We start from the raw sequence: 16,466 nt of genomic DNA, 5'->3' as shown, positions 1-16,466 counted from the left end.
TCCCAACTCCAGGGGTATTTTTGGACATTCCTCTACTCTAGTCATATTACAATTGTAAAGATGATCATACAACATTAATATAACACTGCAAATTCTATAACATGCTTTATATACATTATCTCATTTGATCCTCACAATTGAGTGAAACAGATAGTACAATGTTATCTCCACCTTATAGATGAGGAAACTGACCACTGCAGACTTCTGTGGGATAAAAACTTTCCATAATCTTTGCATGATGACTGCATTAATGTGGCCTAAAGCTCCATGAGTTTTTTTAGATGTCACATCACATTACTGGTTCACACACTAATCTCGTGGTCAATTAAAACATTTCTTCCTCCATCACCTCAAATGTTCCCCCACGGATTAAAGTCTTTTCTAGCCCATATTTGTGGAAGTGATTTCATTTTCCTTAAATGTAAGACTTTACATCTGTTGGTTACATTTCATGTTACTAGTTTCAGCTCAATATTTCAAGCCTACTGAGATAACTTTAAATATTTACTGTCATCTTTTCTTTTTTCTCTAATCTTTTCTCTACATTTCATTTCTTGAAGATTTCATCTCCTTCCATCACTTCAATTATCCTATTTTTACAAATGTGTCTCAAGTCTAGATATACTCTCTCTAGTTACCCTGATCCCCAACCTTAAATTTTCAACTGTTAAGACAATTCTACTTCAGTGTCTTCTAAAAGCATCTAAAACTGAAGATCATCATCTGTGCTTAGAAACCTTTCTTTTCCCCAAAATTTCTGTTGAAAACACTGTAATTTTTTTCATCATTTAGAAATTTATGAAAAATTTCTGACTTTTCATTTCTCTCATCCTCCACATCTAATCAATTGCCAAGCCCTGTTGACACTATTTCTGTGTCAATCTATTACATTTATAAATCATCTCTTTCTTTCGACTCTTGCCATTCAGATGTTCATTACTTCTCTCCTGGATGAGGTTAATAATCACTGATTATTCCCTGCCTCCAGCTTCTCCTTCTCCAACCTAGTCTTCTCACAGCTATGTAGTAGAACAGAAAAATAAAGAATTTGGGCAAAGACTCATGCTTGCATTCCCCATACCTTATCATGCACTTAATATATGTTTGCTAAATGGACATAAACATCAAATACTGTGAGAGGCCACACAGGAGCATGGAGAGTGTGCTGACTTTGAAGCTAAGAGGACTGGTGTCTAAATCCCACTTGACATACACTGGCCAGTCTCCCTCAATCCATTCAGTGCTCTGGACAGTTCTCTTAAGACCATAAGGTAAAATGGAAGTGCTAACCTGAACTGGTAGAGAGAATCTGCTTATCTGAGAGCAAATCTCATACCAATGAGATCACAAAATTCCTGTTATCACTATGTTACACTTACAATATTTCCTAAACGGATTAGAGAGAAAAAAAGGAGCCAGTTTACCCTGGCTGAGTTGTACCTTTATCAGGTAGCCCCCTTTTTTCTCTACCCCAAATATATACTTACCCTCAATATGTATATAATACTAAGATTACGAGAATAAACATTTAGGATACTATGCAGTATCCTAGGTCCTGGAACATAAGTGTGAAAAATAACCCTCAAAGAACTAATAGGGGGAATATGACATGTACTCAAGTAACTGATTCAAAACAGAATAATATGGGGGCAAGAAAGAGCCGTGGGAAATATGGAAGGAGTAAAGATCACTTTAAGGTATAACTCTGGAGAAGGCAGATATTACCTCTATAAGACTACACAAGATTGTTTAGTGATGAGATCCAGGCTGTCAGAGCTCCTGAGAAAAGGAAAGGAGAAGCAACAAAGTAGCTCACCTGCTCAGTAGTGGGTAGGGCGGTTGTATCTGAGCCCTGCCGCCGATGGTGCTGGGCCACCTTAGCCATGATCACAGGTGATGTACGTGGGCTGTCTAGCCCAGGATCTGATAACATCGAGTTCCTTTTCAGCAATGACTGGGGGAAGGTGGGATGGGGTGGAGAGGGGGATCTGTTAGTGATAGAATAGCCAAATGCTTAGCTTGTTCATCCAGTTTAGCTATTATTGTCAGGCAGCAATCTGTCCTCCATTATTCAGAGGCTCATGACCCATTGTAAGTCATTAAGCATCTTTGCTTTCCTTCCTTTCTGTCCCTACGCTTGTCTTTGCCTCACTTTGTTCTTTTCATAGCTCCTCAGTGCTTTTCTAATGACTGGACAAGAGCAGAGGAAGTATGAAATCAGTCCATGTTTGTATTTATCAGCTCTGACAGTTCAACTAGAGAAAGAAAGTGAAACTACTGGCTAAAATGAGGTTCTTAAAACTTGCTTTCAAATGCATTCTTGAAATGCATTGATATTATCCCTTAGTTTTGTTTAATTAAATCTTTTCTTAATACTTTATTTATTCATATGCAATTTGTATGCTAGCAACCCTGGAGAAAAAAGCCTTTGAAACCTGAACTTTCTTCCATGATATCTATGTCCAACTTGAGGAGAGAAGCTGGGAATAACTAATGTTCAGATGTAGGTATAAAAAACAGAATCCTAAAGCCAAACAATTTTTAAAAAGAATCAAGAGCTGACTATATCTGACTACATATGTATTCCAATGAAACTGCATTCCTGTGCATTTGGATAACTGATATTTAGTTGTAAAGCAATTAGGAATAAAAATGCATTTATTTGCCTACAGGTTATACTTCTAATACTACTTTTTGGAGCCCAGAATAAAGCAAATGCTTACAAACCAGAAATCCAGAGCATAACTCCTATAGACAGGAGACTGGAGATCTTGGCGCACCTAATTTGCAGTTTAACCTTTAAATAAGTTAAGAGCCTCAAGCGCAGGATTGACATCTTCAAATGGGCCCAATCCCTCCACAATCTCACCTCACTGAGGGAAGGGAAGCGTTCTGTCCCAGAGTCTAGGCCACTGTCTCCATCTTGGGAATCCAAGGAATGACGACCTGAGAAAGTAAGAGAACAGCATAGGAATGAAAGGCAATTGCTGCCTAGGCATGAAAAGAACCTCTCTTCTAAGGACCTGAATACAGAGTAGGACAAAGGATGATATTTTTGTCTGATCTTTCCTTTAACAGTTTACCCTCATTTTGTGACTCAATTCAGATTCTCTTCTGAGCAAAGTTAGTAATGCTGCTCCTTGACCATGCCCTGTGTTCTTCCCTATTTCTAAAACTACTCAAAGACCATTCCCTATTGTCTGGAATGCCTCCTAAAACAATCTCATTTCTCGACTCCTTCCCAATCCTCCTCTATATTCCCCATTTCTAGATTCACCTCCAGTCCCTAACCAGACTCACAATCTCTCCCACATAACCCTAGCTTTTGCCTACACGGATTCTACTATCTTATTATTCTATATAAGTATACTTGTTTATTGTAGCATGAGTCTTAAATGTATTTTCCATGCACATTTGTCTTGTTTCAGCTATTAGATTGTGTTTTCTTATTGCAGGACTATTATCTTTTTCCTGGATCTGAGTGAGAATAGGAAAGAAACCTGAAAGCAGAAACTCCAGAAAGAAATGAAAATACAGATGGAACTCACCCTCTGATGACTTCATATTAGCTGGGTTGTTGTCATACATTTGCACTATATCCTGAAATTAAATTCCCAGATGAAGGGACAATCAGTTAAAGCTGCACAGAAGACAGTCAATCAGAATCCCTTGTCTTCTCCATAACTCAACTACAGCTATCCTGTTAGAATATGTTTATATAGGATAGGGATGATGTCTGTTTAACTGACAGTAAAATGCTTAGTATTCTGTCAATAAGGTTTGAAGATAAGAAGGATGAAGAAGAGGAGGAAGAAGATGAAGATGACTCTATGTACCCTAACAGTATCAGTGAGGACTCCATTACCAGTCAAACAGTCATGCTTTACTCATTAACCCGAATCTCAAAAGAAACCTCCAAGTTGGATCAGACATGGGAGAGAACTTTCTGACTTCTAGTATGTGGATGAATGACCAAAATGATTAGTGGACAGATACCACTCTGGAAAGAGATTTTTAACGGCATACCTCAAGTACTCAATCCTATTCTGTTCAACACTTAAACCAATTACCTGAATCAAGGCATAGCTGGCATGCTTCTCAAATCTGCAGGTTACAAAAACTGGGACTCAAAAACATCTTATTAGGCTAAAAAGCTAGACCAAATCTAATAATATTGCAGTTATAATTCTTGATTTCAAATCCAATTTCATGTGCTAAAATGGTCAAGAGATTTATTGCTTTGCCATCTAGCTTCCGAGGATGAGATGGATCTTCCATTGGATGGCTTGTAAGCTGCACCAGATAGGTCCACACACAGGTAATAACAACTCAGGTGTGCTGTGCTTCAAGGTGCACAAAGTGCTTTCCTCACAACAACCCTGTGCTGCAGGAATTAAAAGAACTGTTATCTTCATTTTACAGATGAAGAGACTCAAGGTAAATGACTTGCCGTTGTGACACAACCAGTCAGTATCAGAGAAAAGAGACCTAAAGCTAAGTATAATATTTCTTCCACTATGGCTTACAAATGAGCTTTCAAATCCAATGAGTTATCCTTAAATGTAAAGTTGTATATATATATATATATATCCTTGGGCTCAGAAAAAGTCACTATACAAGTGCAATTTGGGGGGAACACAGCTAGAGGACAGATTTCATTTCCTTTTCACTTCAATGAACATTTGTGATCACCTGCAATGTGTCAGGCACTAGGGATATAAAGACAAAAAATCAGAGTCCTTAAGGAAGGCACAGTCTACTGGGGAGGAAAATAACATGTACAGAGATAAATGAAAAACGAAGTAATTCCCAAGGGGATGGGGAAAAGCACTGACAACCGGGAGGGGGACTGGGGGAGAATCAGAAAAGACCTCCTATCAGAGGGGACCTTGAGGTGACATTAGAAGGGAACAAGAGATTACAGAATCTGGTGATCTCGGCAGACTATAAGCTCTGTTTGACTCAACAGCATTCCAAAGTAGTCTAAAAATCTGAAGAAGGGGATCTTTAGGCTACATGAATAGAATTACAACATTCAGAAGAAGGATGGGGACAGTGCCACTATACTCTGACCATCCTGATGATCATACAGGTGACCTACTGGTTCAGTTATTCAACATATTCAATTCTTGGCTCTGTATTTTAAGAAGGATAATGACAATCTAGAACATCTTCAGAGATAAGGGTTCTAGAAACTATGCCATAAGAAGATCAATTGAAGGAACTAAGATCATTCAGCCTGAAATAAAGAAGACACAGTAGTTAAGGGGAGGAGGGAGACACAGGAAGATAATGCCTTTCAACTTTTTAAAAGCTTTTATGTAGAAATGGGACTATTTTTCTCCATTTTGCAATTATATTGAAGTAGGGATGTAATTTTTTTTTCCCTTTCCTGGTTCACGAAGTCCCTGAAATCCATGCACAGATCCCTTGGGAGTCTGCAGACACCAAGTTAAGATTCCAGCTATAGAAGAAATAAATACGTACACATATATAGATAAAATAAACACAAGATAATTTTTGTTGGGAATCACTAACATCTGGGTGGTTCAGGAAAGGTCTTATATAGGAGATACTGTTTGATCTGAGTTTTGAAGGAAAATAAAGACTTCTTGGAGGTGGAAGTAAAGAAGGAATACATTTCAGACATTGGGAGAGCCTGTCTAAAGCAAAAAGACACAAGACATGGAATATCCTGTTTAAGAAAAAGCAAGAAGCTCAGTTTAGCTGGACTGAAGAGTATGTGAAGGGGAATGATGTACCTAAGGCTCAAGGGGGGCCAGGGTGGGGTCAAGCTATGAAGGGTTGTTGATTCTACAGGTCAGCTGGGAAGCCCTGAGATTGACTGAGCTTTTATGTGATTCAGTCAGTCCTGTGATTTAGGAATATCACTCTGGCAGCCTGATGGAAGACGGGATTGGAAAGGGGAGAGACTTAAGGTAAGGAGGCCAATTAGAAGGCTATTGCAGTAGTCGAAGTGAAAGATAAGGACCTATCAATGAAAGTGACTGTGTGAGTGAAGAGAAGGGACAGATGTGACTAAGGCTGTAGAGGTGGAACTGACAAGATGAGACAGTGTGTGTGGTGAGGGAGAGTGAGGAGTAAAGGAAGTCTCCGAAGGTTTTGGAGCCAGGGTAACTGGAAGTTTGTTGATGTTCCTGACAAAAATAAGGAAGTTCAGAAGAAAGATGGGGAAAGATAACGCTACGTGAAATTTAGAGCCCAGGTCCAAAAGAAAAGAATGAAGGCTGGTACTGTCCATCAGCTGGGGGAAGGTAAGGGTCACTGCCTCAATGATTCCACTGGTCCCATTAATAAGTAGGAGTTGAACATTTACCCTTTCCAGACCATCTCCAGGAAAAGCCTTCCTGAAGTGACTCTACGGATAATTAAGCCTGTCAGCACAATTCCTGACTCATCCTTTTCCCTCAACACACTCTGATAATTACAGTTATTTAGCAGTAATTGCAATTATTACTCCACATTAATGGTAGGGTACTGTAGTACAGATTATCTCTTTTTGAAAGCACATAATCCAAAAGTAATTTCTACTCAGCATTGGAATGTATCACCACAGGGGATCCTAACTATTCCATAAGAATTAGTATGGGACTGGAAGAGGTCTTAGGTACTAGGTAGTCCAACTGCCTTCTTTAGAAGAGGAGGCTCAGAGAGGTAAAGAAACCTGCCCAAGACAGTAAATACAAGAGTTGGGTTGAGTCACTAATCTTTCTACCACACTATGCTATTTTCACGTCCACCTCAGCCTTTTAAAATTCTGTGTGTCCTATCTACAGTGTATATATTTTCTATTTATTTGTTTGGATACATGTTGTTTCTTAACTAGCTGCTTGCTGGCTATTTTAGACTTAGTGACTAAAAACATGTGGTAAGTGGTTAATGAACTGATCTCAAATGCCACCTTCTCCATGCGAAACTTTCCATGATTCCCTCAGATACAAATACTCTTTTCTTTCTCCAATGTCATATGGTACTTCATACTTCTATTAATGTTCTAAGCCTTTACAAAACACACATTCTTTTGATGATTTTTTGTTTGTTTTTTGGTAGGGCAATTGGGGTTAAGTGACTTGCCCAAGGTCACACAGTTAGTACACGTGTCAAGTATCTGAGGCCGCATTTGAACTCAGGTCCTCCTGACTCCAGGGCTGGTGCTCTACTCACTGCGCCACCTAGCTGCCCCAAAACACACATTCTTATGCTTCATTTTGGTATGGATTCAATCCTAATCTTGAAAGTCAATAGAGAGCAAGATATGGAAGGATCCCTCTCAGTCTCCTTCACTGGACTTTGTTCATGTCATGCCTGATAACTGTTAGTAGGTGTCCCCCAAGGCTCTGTCGAGGCCTTTCCTCCTTTCTCCTTCTCTACTATTTCACTTGGTGATCTTATGAGGTCCCACGGAATTAACTGTCATCTTTATGGTGATGCTTCTAATTATTCAACCCTAAACTCTTTCCTATCCTCTAGACTTGAATCCCTAACTGCCTAGTTCGACATGTCCCATAGAGACTCAACATGTCCAAAACTGAATTCATTCTTCCTCCCCAAACTCTCCTCTCTTCTGAAACTCTCTATTAATGTACAGAACACGACCATCCTCCCAGGCACCAAGGCTTGCAACCTGGGTGTCATCCTCAACTCCTCACTTTCTCTCAACACTCGTATCCAGTCTAAGTCGCCAAGTTCTGTCAATATTACCTTTGCAACATCACTTGACTATGCCCCCTTCTATCCTCTGACAGCACCCCCTGCAGACTGTCAGCACTGCGCACTTGTACTACTACTGCAACAGCCTTCAGGCTGATCTGTATCCTTCAAGTCTCTCTCCACTCCAGTCAGTCAAAAAAACCCAGTTTTTAAGCAATTACTATGTGCCAGGTACTGTACTATGTGTTGGGGATACAAATACGAAAAAGCTCCTGACCTTGAGAAGCTTACAGTCTAAAGGGGGGTGGAAGTTGAAAAGTAGTGAGGGAGAGAGAGAGGGAGAAAAATGTACCAGCAAGGGTATGATAGAAAAGTTCAAAGAAACTGAAAAGAATATATAGCCTGGTGGGGAATGAAGAGATAGCTGGCGTGGGCTATCACCTTCAATGGAGATTTTGGAGTCCATAGCTTACTCCAGTCAGAGGGGAAGGTACTGATGAGGCATGAGCACCCAGGAGAGCCATCCTCCACTCAGCTGTCACACTGATCTTAAAGAGCAGGTCTGACCTCTCCATCCGCTCTTAATTCAATGAACTCCAACAGCTCCCTATCATTTCTAAGACTGGCTCTTCCAAGCTACTTCTCTCCACAAACTCTGTAATTTAGTGACATGGTCTTCCTTACTGTTCTTCACATGAAATATTCCATCTGTGCCTGGAATTCTCTCCCTCTTTATTTCCTTCTCCTGCCTTTCTTCCTTAACTCCCAGCTAAAATCCCACTTTCTCTAGGAAGCCTTTCCCGATTCCTCTTAATCTTGTTACCTTCCCTCTGTTGATTTACCTCTAATTTATCACACACACACACACACACACACACACACTCTCTCTCTTGTTTGTGCACAGCTGTTTGCATGTTGTCTCCTCCATTAGACGGAAGTGTTTTTTGCCTTTCTTTGTTTCCCCGGTGCTAGCACAGTACCTGGCACATGGGAGCTATTTAATAAGTGCTTACTGACTCATTGCCCTCTATCACGTTCTGAACCTCTAAAAAACACATTCTGCCATGTTTTATCATGGGATGATTGTGACCCTGGGTTCTTGAAGGGCAACACAGAACAAGCTTCAGAAGGATGTGACACCCTGGAAAAGCTTCAAGTACTATCAGTACTATCCTAGCAAAAGACTATGTATACTGTCCCATGATTAGCCTAGCTAGGCAGGTAAAGAGAGCCTCATTACCTGAAATTTGACCAGTAGATGACTTCTTTCATTACAGTAATACATGAAGATTAACATACAAAGTGGCCCTCAGTTTTGTGTGGTCTCCAGAGAGCCTCCTCCAAGGGTGATTGTGGTAAAGAGGTGGAGAAGGGAGTGGAGAGTTTAAAAACCGTATGATTCTTAGACCTACAAACATCAGTTTAACTGTGAGCGCTCTAAAGGTGAGCTATTTGAGTTAATGAGCACTGCAAATGAACAATGAGTAGGCCTGCTATTGAACAGAAGGAAGAGATTAGCTTGGATTACTCTATGAGGCTTTCAATTATCTCAAGCTTCTCTCTGTTGTAAAGATTCATCTTTTTTAACACCAACATTCTCCCAGTGACCAAATAATGAATCAACAAAGATTTATTAAACACTTAATATGTGCTAAGTGTTGAGAATACAAAGAACAGGAAAAAAATATCTGATCTTAGCTTAGATTTTTAATGGGAGAGGAAAACACATAAACCAAAACATACATACAACATAAATAGAGACTACACAGAGGTAACTTTAGAGGGGACAACACTAGTAGAAGGGGGATCGGGGTGGCGGGGGGTGGATGACGGGAAAGAATCACCAGGAAAGGCCTCCAGGAGGAGGAAGCACTTGAAATGAGTCTTTAGGACTCTGACGATTTGAAGTTATGAGGGAGAGCATTCCAAACATGGGGGATGGGAGCACAGCAAGCATGGTTGTACTGCAGAATATGAAGAAGTGAGTAGAATATAAGAAGATTGGAAAGCAATGCCAAGGAAAGAATGCTAAATTTGAGCCTATAGATAAAATTTGGTGGTGAAGGACTGGAGCTTAGGAGAGAGATAAGGTCTGGACCTGATTATCATCTACACAGATATAATTAAACCCATGGGAGCTGACGAGACTACCAAGTGAGAAAGCATGGAAAGAAAAGAAAAGAGGGCCCACAACAGAGCTTTCAAGAAAATCCAGTTAGTGGACATGACATAAATGAAGATTCAGGAAAAAGACTGAAAAAGAATGGCATTGCCTATGAAAATCACAATTGTAGTTGACCTAGAGGGCAGTGGCAAAACTCACGGTGAGTTGCAGCACATTACTAATGAGGACTTATTGTAAAAAGTAGTTAACAAATCATCAATCATACAAATTATCAATTAATCAGTCAACCAGAATTTATTTAGCACCTCAAATGAGCAGATCATGTACAAAGAACAAACCTGAGTAATAAACTGGTATCTACGAAATATTACAAGATTACAACGAAGGTCTTTATGGAAAGACATGGACAAGACTCGTAGAGGAAGAAAAGATGTGAATGAATTTCAATATTTAACAATGAAGAAAGTACTCATGCTGATGGCATATTGGAGTATGTGTTTATTATAATCTATTCTGTATTACTGCTTCATTACTAGGTCACCCTGAATATCTGTGTATGTAGCACACTGCTCCCGCTAGCTTATAAACCCCATGAGGCCTTTGTCTTAGTTACCCTCCCATTTTCCCACAGTGCTGTTCTACAGGCATTGACAAATTGTTGCTAAATGACAGAAAGAAGGAACTTATTACCACTGAGCCACCAGTCTCCTGCTGGATTTTGCGTTGTAGCTGGGTGACTCGCCTCCGGGCTCCCTCAATCTGTTCCTCCAGCAGGCTGGCAGGGTTACGACTGTACACCTCTTGGAAATGCTGGGTAATGGGGAGAGGAGAAAAGAAAATAGGAGAACGTGATGAAAAATGCAGAAACCATCTTAGGAAGTACCATTAGTCACGGAAAGGTCACAAAGAACGATCTCCCTACTAGCAAATGATGATCCTCTCACTATTAGGAGAAGAAATCAGTAACTAGAAAATGGCCTTTTGACCCACATGTACAAAAATACTTGTAGCAGCTCTTTTTGTGGTGGCCAAGAATTGGAAACTGAGAGGATGCCCGACAATTGGGGGATGGCTGAACAAGCTGTGGTACATGAATGTAATGGAATACAACTGTGCTGTAAGAAATGATGAGCCTGCAGACTTCAGAAAAACCTGGACTTATATGAACTGATGCTGAGTGAAATGAGCAGAAACAAGACAACACTGTACACAGCAACAGCCACTCTGTGCAATGACTGCTTTTGATAGCCTCTGCTCTTCTCAGCAATGCAAGGATCTAAGACAAATCCAAAAGACTCATGATGGAAAATGCCATCCACATCCAGAGAACTGTGGGGTCTGAATGCAGACAGAAGAATACTCTTTGCTCTCTTTCTTTTTTTGGTTGTTGTTTTGTCTTTCTCATGGTTTCCTCCATTCATTCTAATTCTTCTTTACCACATGACTGATATGAAAATATTTTTAATGGGAATGTGTATGTAGAGCCTTTATCGAATTGCATGCCATCTTGGGGAGGGGTGGTGAGGGAGGCAGAGAAAATTTAAAACTCAAAAGCTTATGGAAGTGAATGTTGAAAACTAAAATTAATTTAAAAAAAAAGAAAATAGCCTTTTAAAAAAGCATTTGGGATTGTAGATATTTTGGATGAGATATATAATTTTGCTAGATTATTCATCAATGATTTCATAAGTTAACATCACTCATTGTGATTTAGTTTGGCACTGTTTTATTTATTTACTTTTTACTCATTTGTTCTTGTTGAAGCAATATGGCACACCATGAACTAGAATGAGATGATCTCTCAGTAATTACATTACTTTGAGATGCCAGGGACTAAGTGGTATTAAGGCCTAAGTTTCTAAAATTGTCTTTACTTCTACTTTACTTCCTCTCATTAAGTGGTTAGTTTCCCAACTCCAAGGAAGGATTGAGACTTATACAAAAAGGAGTAGAAATGTTGTCTTAGTTTTGGTGGTTGGTTTGGGTAAGCTCTACATACTTGGACCCTTTGTCATTTTCCACTTATTGCACGAGTGTTTTATTTGTGCACACACTGTCCTAAAGGATTATTTGTATTCATTTCTCCTTGAGATAACATCCTGTAATTCTGAACATCATCCTTTATGATCTGTATGCTCACACTTCTCATATCATCCATAAAAGGCAAACTGCTAAAATGTAAAAGGAAAAAAAAGGATTTGGCTCACAGGAGTGGGGAGAGAGAGATGTGCATACTTTGCAGGGGTATCTCCAAATCCCATTCTCAACTGCTTAGCCTAGCCAGTCTCCTTCAGAAAGCCTCAGGAGTACATGCTCCTCTAGGCTCCTGGGCATTCAGGATTAGGACCATTCACCTTGGCACTTTGCTGCCCTGTGCTATGACTGAAATAGTTCTCCTATGTGTCGTCTCTCCAGCAGAGGCTGTGTTCTTTGAGGGCAGGGATGGCAGCTCACAGTTCTACTGCAAAGTGAACATGCAGTGAACTGATCCAGTGTTGATACTTCACATTTTCTCTTACCAGAAAGGTTGGGGAGTGGGTGAACCTCACATGTCCTATGAAGTTGAACCAACATTAAGTGCCTATGATATGCAAGGCACAAGGGAAGGAGACTCACATAGCAAAGCTCCTATGAACGTGAAAGGCCTCAAGGTCCAAGAAACAGAGATGCCTTCACCTTGGAAAACTTGCATTCAAAACCTACCTCAGGCACATACAGGCTGTGTGATCCTAGATGAGTCACTGATCTTCTTAGGGTTCTCACGCAATGCTCTAAGGCTAGAAAATACCAAGCTACACTGGTGGAGGGAGAGCCCTTATTTGGAACTATGCCACATTAATGCAATCAGAGATCCAGTCCCCATCCCATCATCTATATAAGCACTTAAAAGTTTACAGTATTTCTGCTTTATAGCCATTATTCCAAAGATAAAGTGCCTGTTCTTAAGAAGCTGACAGTCTCAAGACACCCACCCCTCTCAGCAAGCAGTGCAAGGCTGTGCCACCTACTTCTGCCTATTCCCTTACATCCTGTGTGGTGGTACTTTTGTCCTCAGTCTGGGCTTCACATTCCTTGGCACTGCCAGATGGGATGACCCATTAGTGCTCACTCTTCTAGTCACCGTCACTAAAATCCTATTAAAACAAACTTTAAGGGTCTACGTATCTTCTTTTGGAATCGTAGAATACTATTAAATGTGAGTGGGTCATCAGCTGAACCTTGCAAGTCTGCTGTCAAACAATTCTTCCTTCTAATAGGATTTGCACTCTAAGTTAATTTATGCCTGTTAATAGGTTGTTTACAGACTTAAACAGTATTAACACTCAGTAAGATTTTAGACATCAGCTACTCCAATCCTTGATTTTATTGAAACTTGTGTTTCAGAACACAGTACGTATTAAGTAATTGATGTAAGGTAAGAAGAAAAGTAAACGAGCATGAATGGACAAAAAAGAAAGACCTCATTACAAACATGTAGAATTCACTTTGTTCACATCTGAGATATATGTCTCTTTCTGCATTTTAAGTTTATCACCTCTCTAGCGAGAGATGAGCAGTATGCTTCATTTCCAGTCTTTCGGATGCATTGTTTATCATTTTATTGACCAGAGTTTCAAAGTCTTTCAGAGTTGATTTTCTCTACAATGTTGCTGTCATCATATAAATTGTTCTTTTAACTGCTCATTTCACTCTGCATCAATTCAAAGAAGTCTTTCCAATTTCCTCTGAAAATGACATTTTATCATTCTTTATGGTACAGTAATATCCCATTGCATTCATATACCAAAATTTATTTGTTTGTCCTTTGTTTTCGAAGAGGACCAGTGACATCATGGGGTGATGACTTGACTTGCATGGAAATTGGATTTAAGTGAGGCAGAATTGCACAAAATTGTCAACCTCACTTTGTCTTCCAGTCATTGAAGTCTAGTGGCAAGGCAAAAGTCAGCATGACTGGTGATGGCCCAGGATGCAGTGGATGACCTTGGCATCTTAGATATCTGACCAAGCTCTAAGAGCCCCACAGTGCCAGCTTTAGCCACCTTCATGGCTATTGGAACAGATTTTTCTCCACTGAGAGAAGTCTTCATATGCTTGGGGCAGACATCTCCCAAACTCACCAATGGGTTTGAGTCCTGTTGGTGTAAAGGTACTCATGGAGGACAAGCACTTCTGGTGTGAGCGTTTGCTGAGCCCTTTTCAGGGCTACTCATCTACTCTTGGTGTACATCTATCACCCACCTCTCATCTGTGGCTCCAAGAAGCCATTGCATGCACAGAGACCACACCCCAGTGAAACTGTCTTGGAACACAGGTTAAACCGGGTTGAGGGTAATTGATATAATTTAACTATTCCCCAATAGGGCAGCTCCTTACTTTCCAATTTTTGGATGCTATTTAAAAGAGCTGCTCTAAATATTTCTGTACATATATATCCTTTCCCTCTTTCTTTGATCTTTTTTCATTTCTTTGATTCTTTTTTCATTGTAGGGCTAATAGCTAGGTCAACAGATATGCACAGATTGATGGGTTTCTGAGCATAGTTCCAAATTGTTTTACAGAATAGCTGAACCAATTCACAGCTCCACCAACAGCATACAAATGTGCCTGTTTTCTCATAGTCTTTCTAATATTTGTCATTTTTGACAGTCTACTGAGAATAAGATGGGACCTCAGAATTGCTTTAATTTGGGGGCAGCTGGGTGGTACAGTGGATAGAGGACCAGTCCTGGAATCAGGAAGACCTGAGTTCAAATCCAGTCTTGGACACTTACTAAATGTGTGACCCGGGATGAGTTACTTAAGCTCAATTGCCCCCCTCCCTCCCAAAATAAATTGTTTTAATTTGTACTAATTATTATGTGGAACATTTTTTCATATGGTTAACAATTTAGATTTCTTCCTTTGAAAACTGCCTGTTCAAATTCTTTTACCATTTATCTACTAGAGAGTGGGTCTTTTTCTTATAAATTTGAATTAGTTCCTTAGATAGAAGACTCTCATCAGAGAAACCCATTGTAAAGATTTTCCCCTAGTTGCCTATTTCTCTTCTAAAATGTTGAAATTTTGTATAATTAAACTTGTCTGTTTTATTTTGTGTACTCCTCCTTATCATTTGTTCAGTCATGAAATCTATTCCTATTCATAAATCCAAAAAGTATGTTCTCCCTCTCATTTGTTTAAGGTGTGATTTTTTTTTTATATCTAGGTATGTATCCATTTGGAGCTTATCTTGGTTTATGGTGTAAGGTGCGGATCTAAATCCAATTTCTACCAGACTGCTATATAGTTTTTCAGAAGGTTTTATCAAATAAGAGGTCCTTCCCCCAGTAACTGTAGTCCTGGGATTTATCAAACATTATGCTATTGTGCTTGTTTCCTTTTGTATTTTGTGTACCTAATCTGTTCCATTTTTTTATTTTGTTTTTTAAATTTTTTTACCAATTTTTAACCAATGTCAAACTGTTTCAGTGATTAATGCTTTGTAGTGCAGTTTACAGTCTGGCTTTGATAAGACCACTTTCCTTCATACTTTTCCATTACTACCCTTGAGGTTCTTGTTAATCTAACATTTATAAAAACAACAGCAGATATTTAGGTAGAGCTTTAAGGTTTACAAAACCCTTTACATACATTATCTCGTTCGATAGTAGATACTATTTTGTTCTCATTTGACAGATGAGGAAACCGAGGCTCAGAGGTTAGTGATTTGCCCATGGTTACAAAATTATTAGGTATTGGATTTAAACTGCGGTTTTGCCTAACCCCAAGACCAGGGCTCTTTTTAATCTGTAGGAGCTCTTTACCTTTCTTGTGTCATAGATCCCTTTGGAAATCTGGTGAAGTCTATGAACCCCTTTTCCTAATGTTTTTCTTAAATTCATAGTTGAAGCAAATACTAAATTTCAATTAGAAGTTAGTAAAAATAAAGATGTAATTTTTTTCCTTTATGGAAGTTCATGGACCCCCTGAAATCTATCTACACCTTAGGACCACAGATTAAGAAACCCTGCACTATACCAGGATGCCTCTATGATTCTATTGTGACTGCAATTCTATGTATGAGCCTCTCAAAACAGGGATTGCTCAATTCAAGTTATTTCCTCTCACAAACCTTGCTTACATTCTTCTGAAGAGGGATACTTTTGGTTGCTTAATTGGTACTCAGGCCATTATCAGAGGGGAGGAAGGAAAGGGAGAGCATAACAGGTGAAGACTATGGCCTAGGTAGACAGTACCTGTAATTCCTTCTCCTCCTGCCTCAGCATATTTCGTAGGATCTGGGTGGCATGCTTCTGCACTTCAGGGTCCTAGGAATAAAGAAATACTAGTGGTAAGGCTTAAGAGACTCACTTTAGAAACCTGGGTCCCTCTTATCCATTAATCCCAAGAGTAACGGTCAAGATAGGCAGATTCTGCATCATAAATATGTTCTACAACCCTGACCCCTCTGTTGGGATTTATTAGATATAAAATGTTATTTTATTTTCAATTCCCACAGTTCTTTAAAGTTTAGTGCCTCTATTCCATCTACCCTTGTGAAATTGCCTTCCATTCTCCCCACTCCTGCCCTGTCCTCCTGAACCCCCCGGGTCCAATTCTGCTTTAATCACATCTTTTTCCCTCTTTATGTCTCCTTTGTGAACCTCTTCACCAAAGCTTTTTTCTC

At 39.6% G+C, this 16,466-nt stretch overlaps 1 protein-coding gene across 4 annotated transcripts in view; it reads right to left on the bottom strand.

Annotated features, from left to right (window-relative positions):
• ARHGEF11 (Rho guanine nucleotide exchange factor 11) overlaps positions 1–16,466 on the bottom strand; it is a 153,190-nt gene that overhangs the window by 48,881 nt on the left and 87,843 nt on the right. For all 4 annotated transcript variants that reach the window (XM_036754388.1, XM_036754387.1, XM_036754390.1 and 1 more), the window contains 5 exons: positions 16,036–16,107; positions 10,487–10,606; positions 3,549–3,600; positions 2,870–2,946; positions 1,817–1,954 (listed from right to left, as the gene is read on the bottom strand). In XM_036754388.1, the coding sequence (XP_036610283.1) occupies positions 1,817–1,954; positions 2,870–2,946; positions 3,549–3,600; positions 10,487–10,606; positions 16,036–16,107 (459 nt within the window). The remainder of the gene's footprint in view (positions 1–1,816; positions 1,955–2,869; positions 2,947–3,548; positions 3,601–10,486; positions 10,607–16,035; positions 16,108–16,466) is intronic.

Source organism: Trichosurus vulpecula, chromosome 4 (genome assembly GCF_011100635.1).
Source record: "Trichosurus vulpecula isolate mTriVul1 chromosome 4, mTriVul1.pri, whole genome shotgun sequence".
NCBI classification, from domain to species: Eukaryota; Metazoa; Chordata; class Mammalia; order Diprotodontia; family Phalangeridae; genus Trichosurus; species Trichosurus vulpecula.
This window is presented reverse-complemented; position numbering and strand designations above follow the sequence as displayed.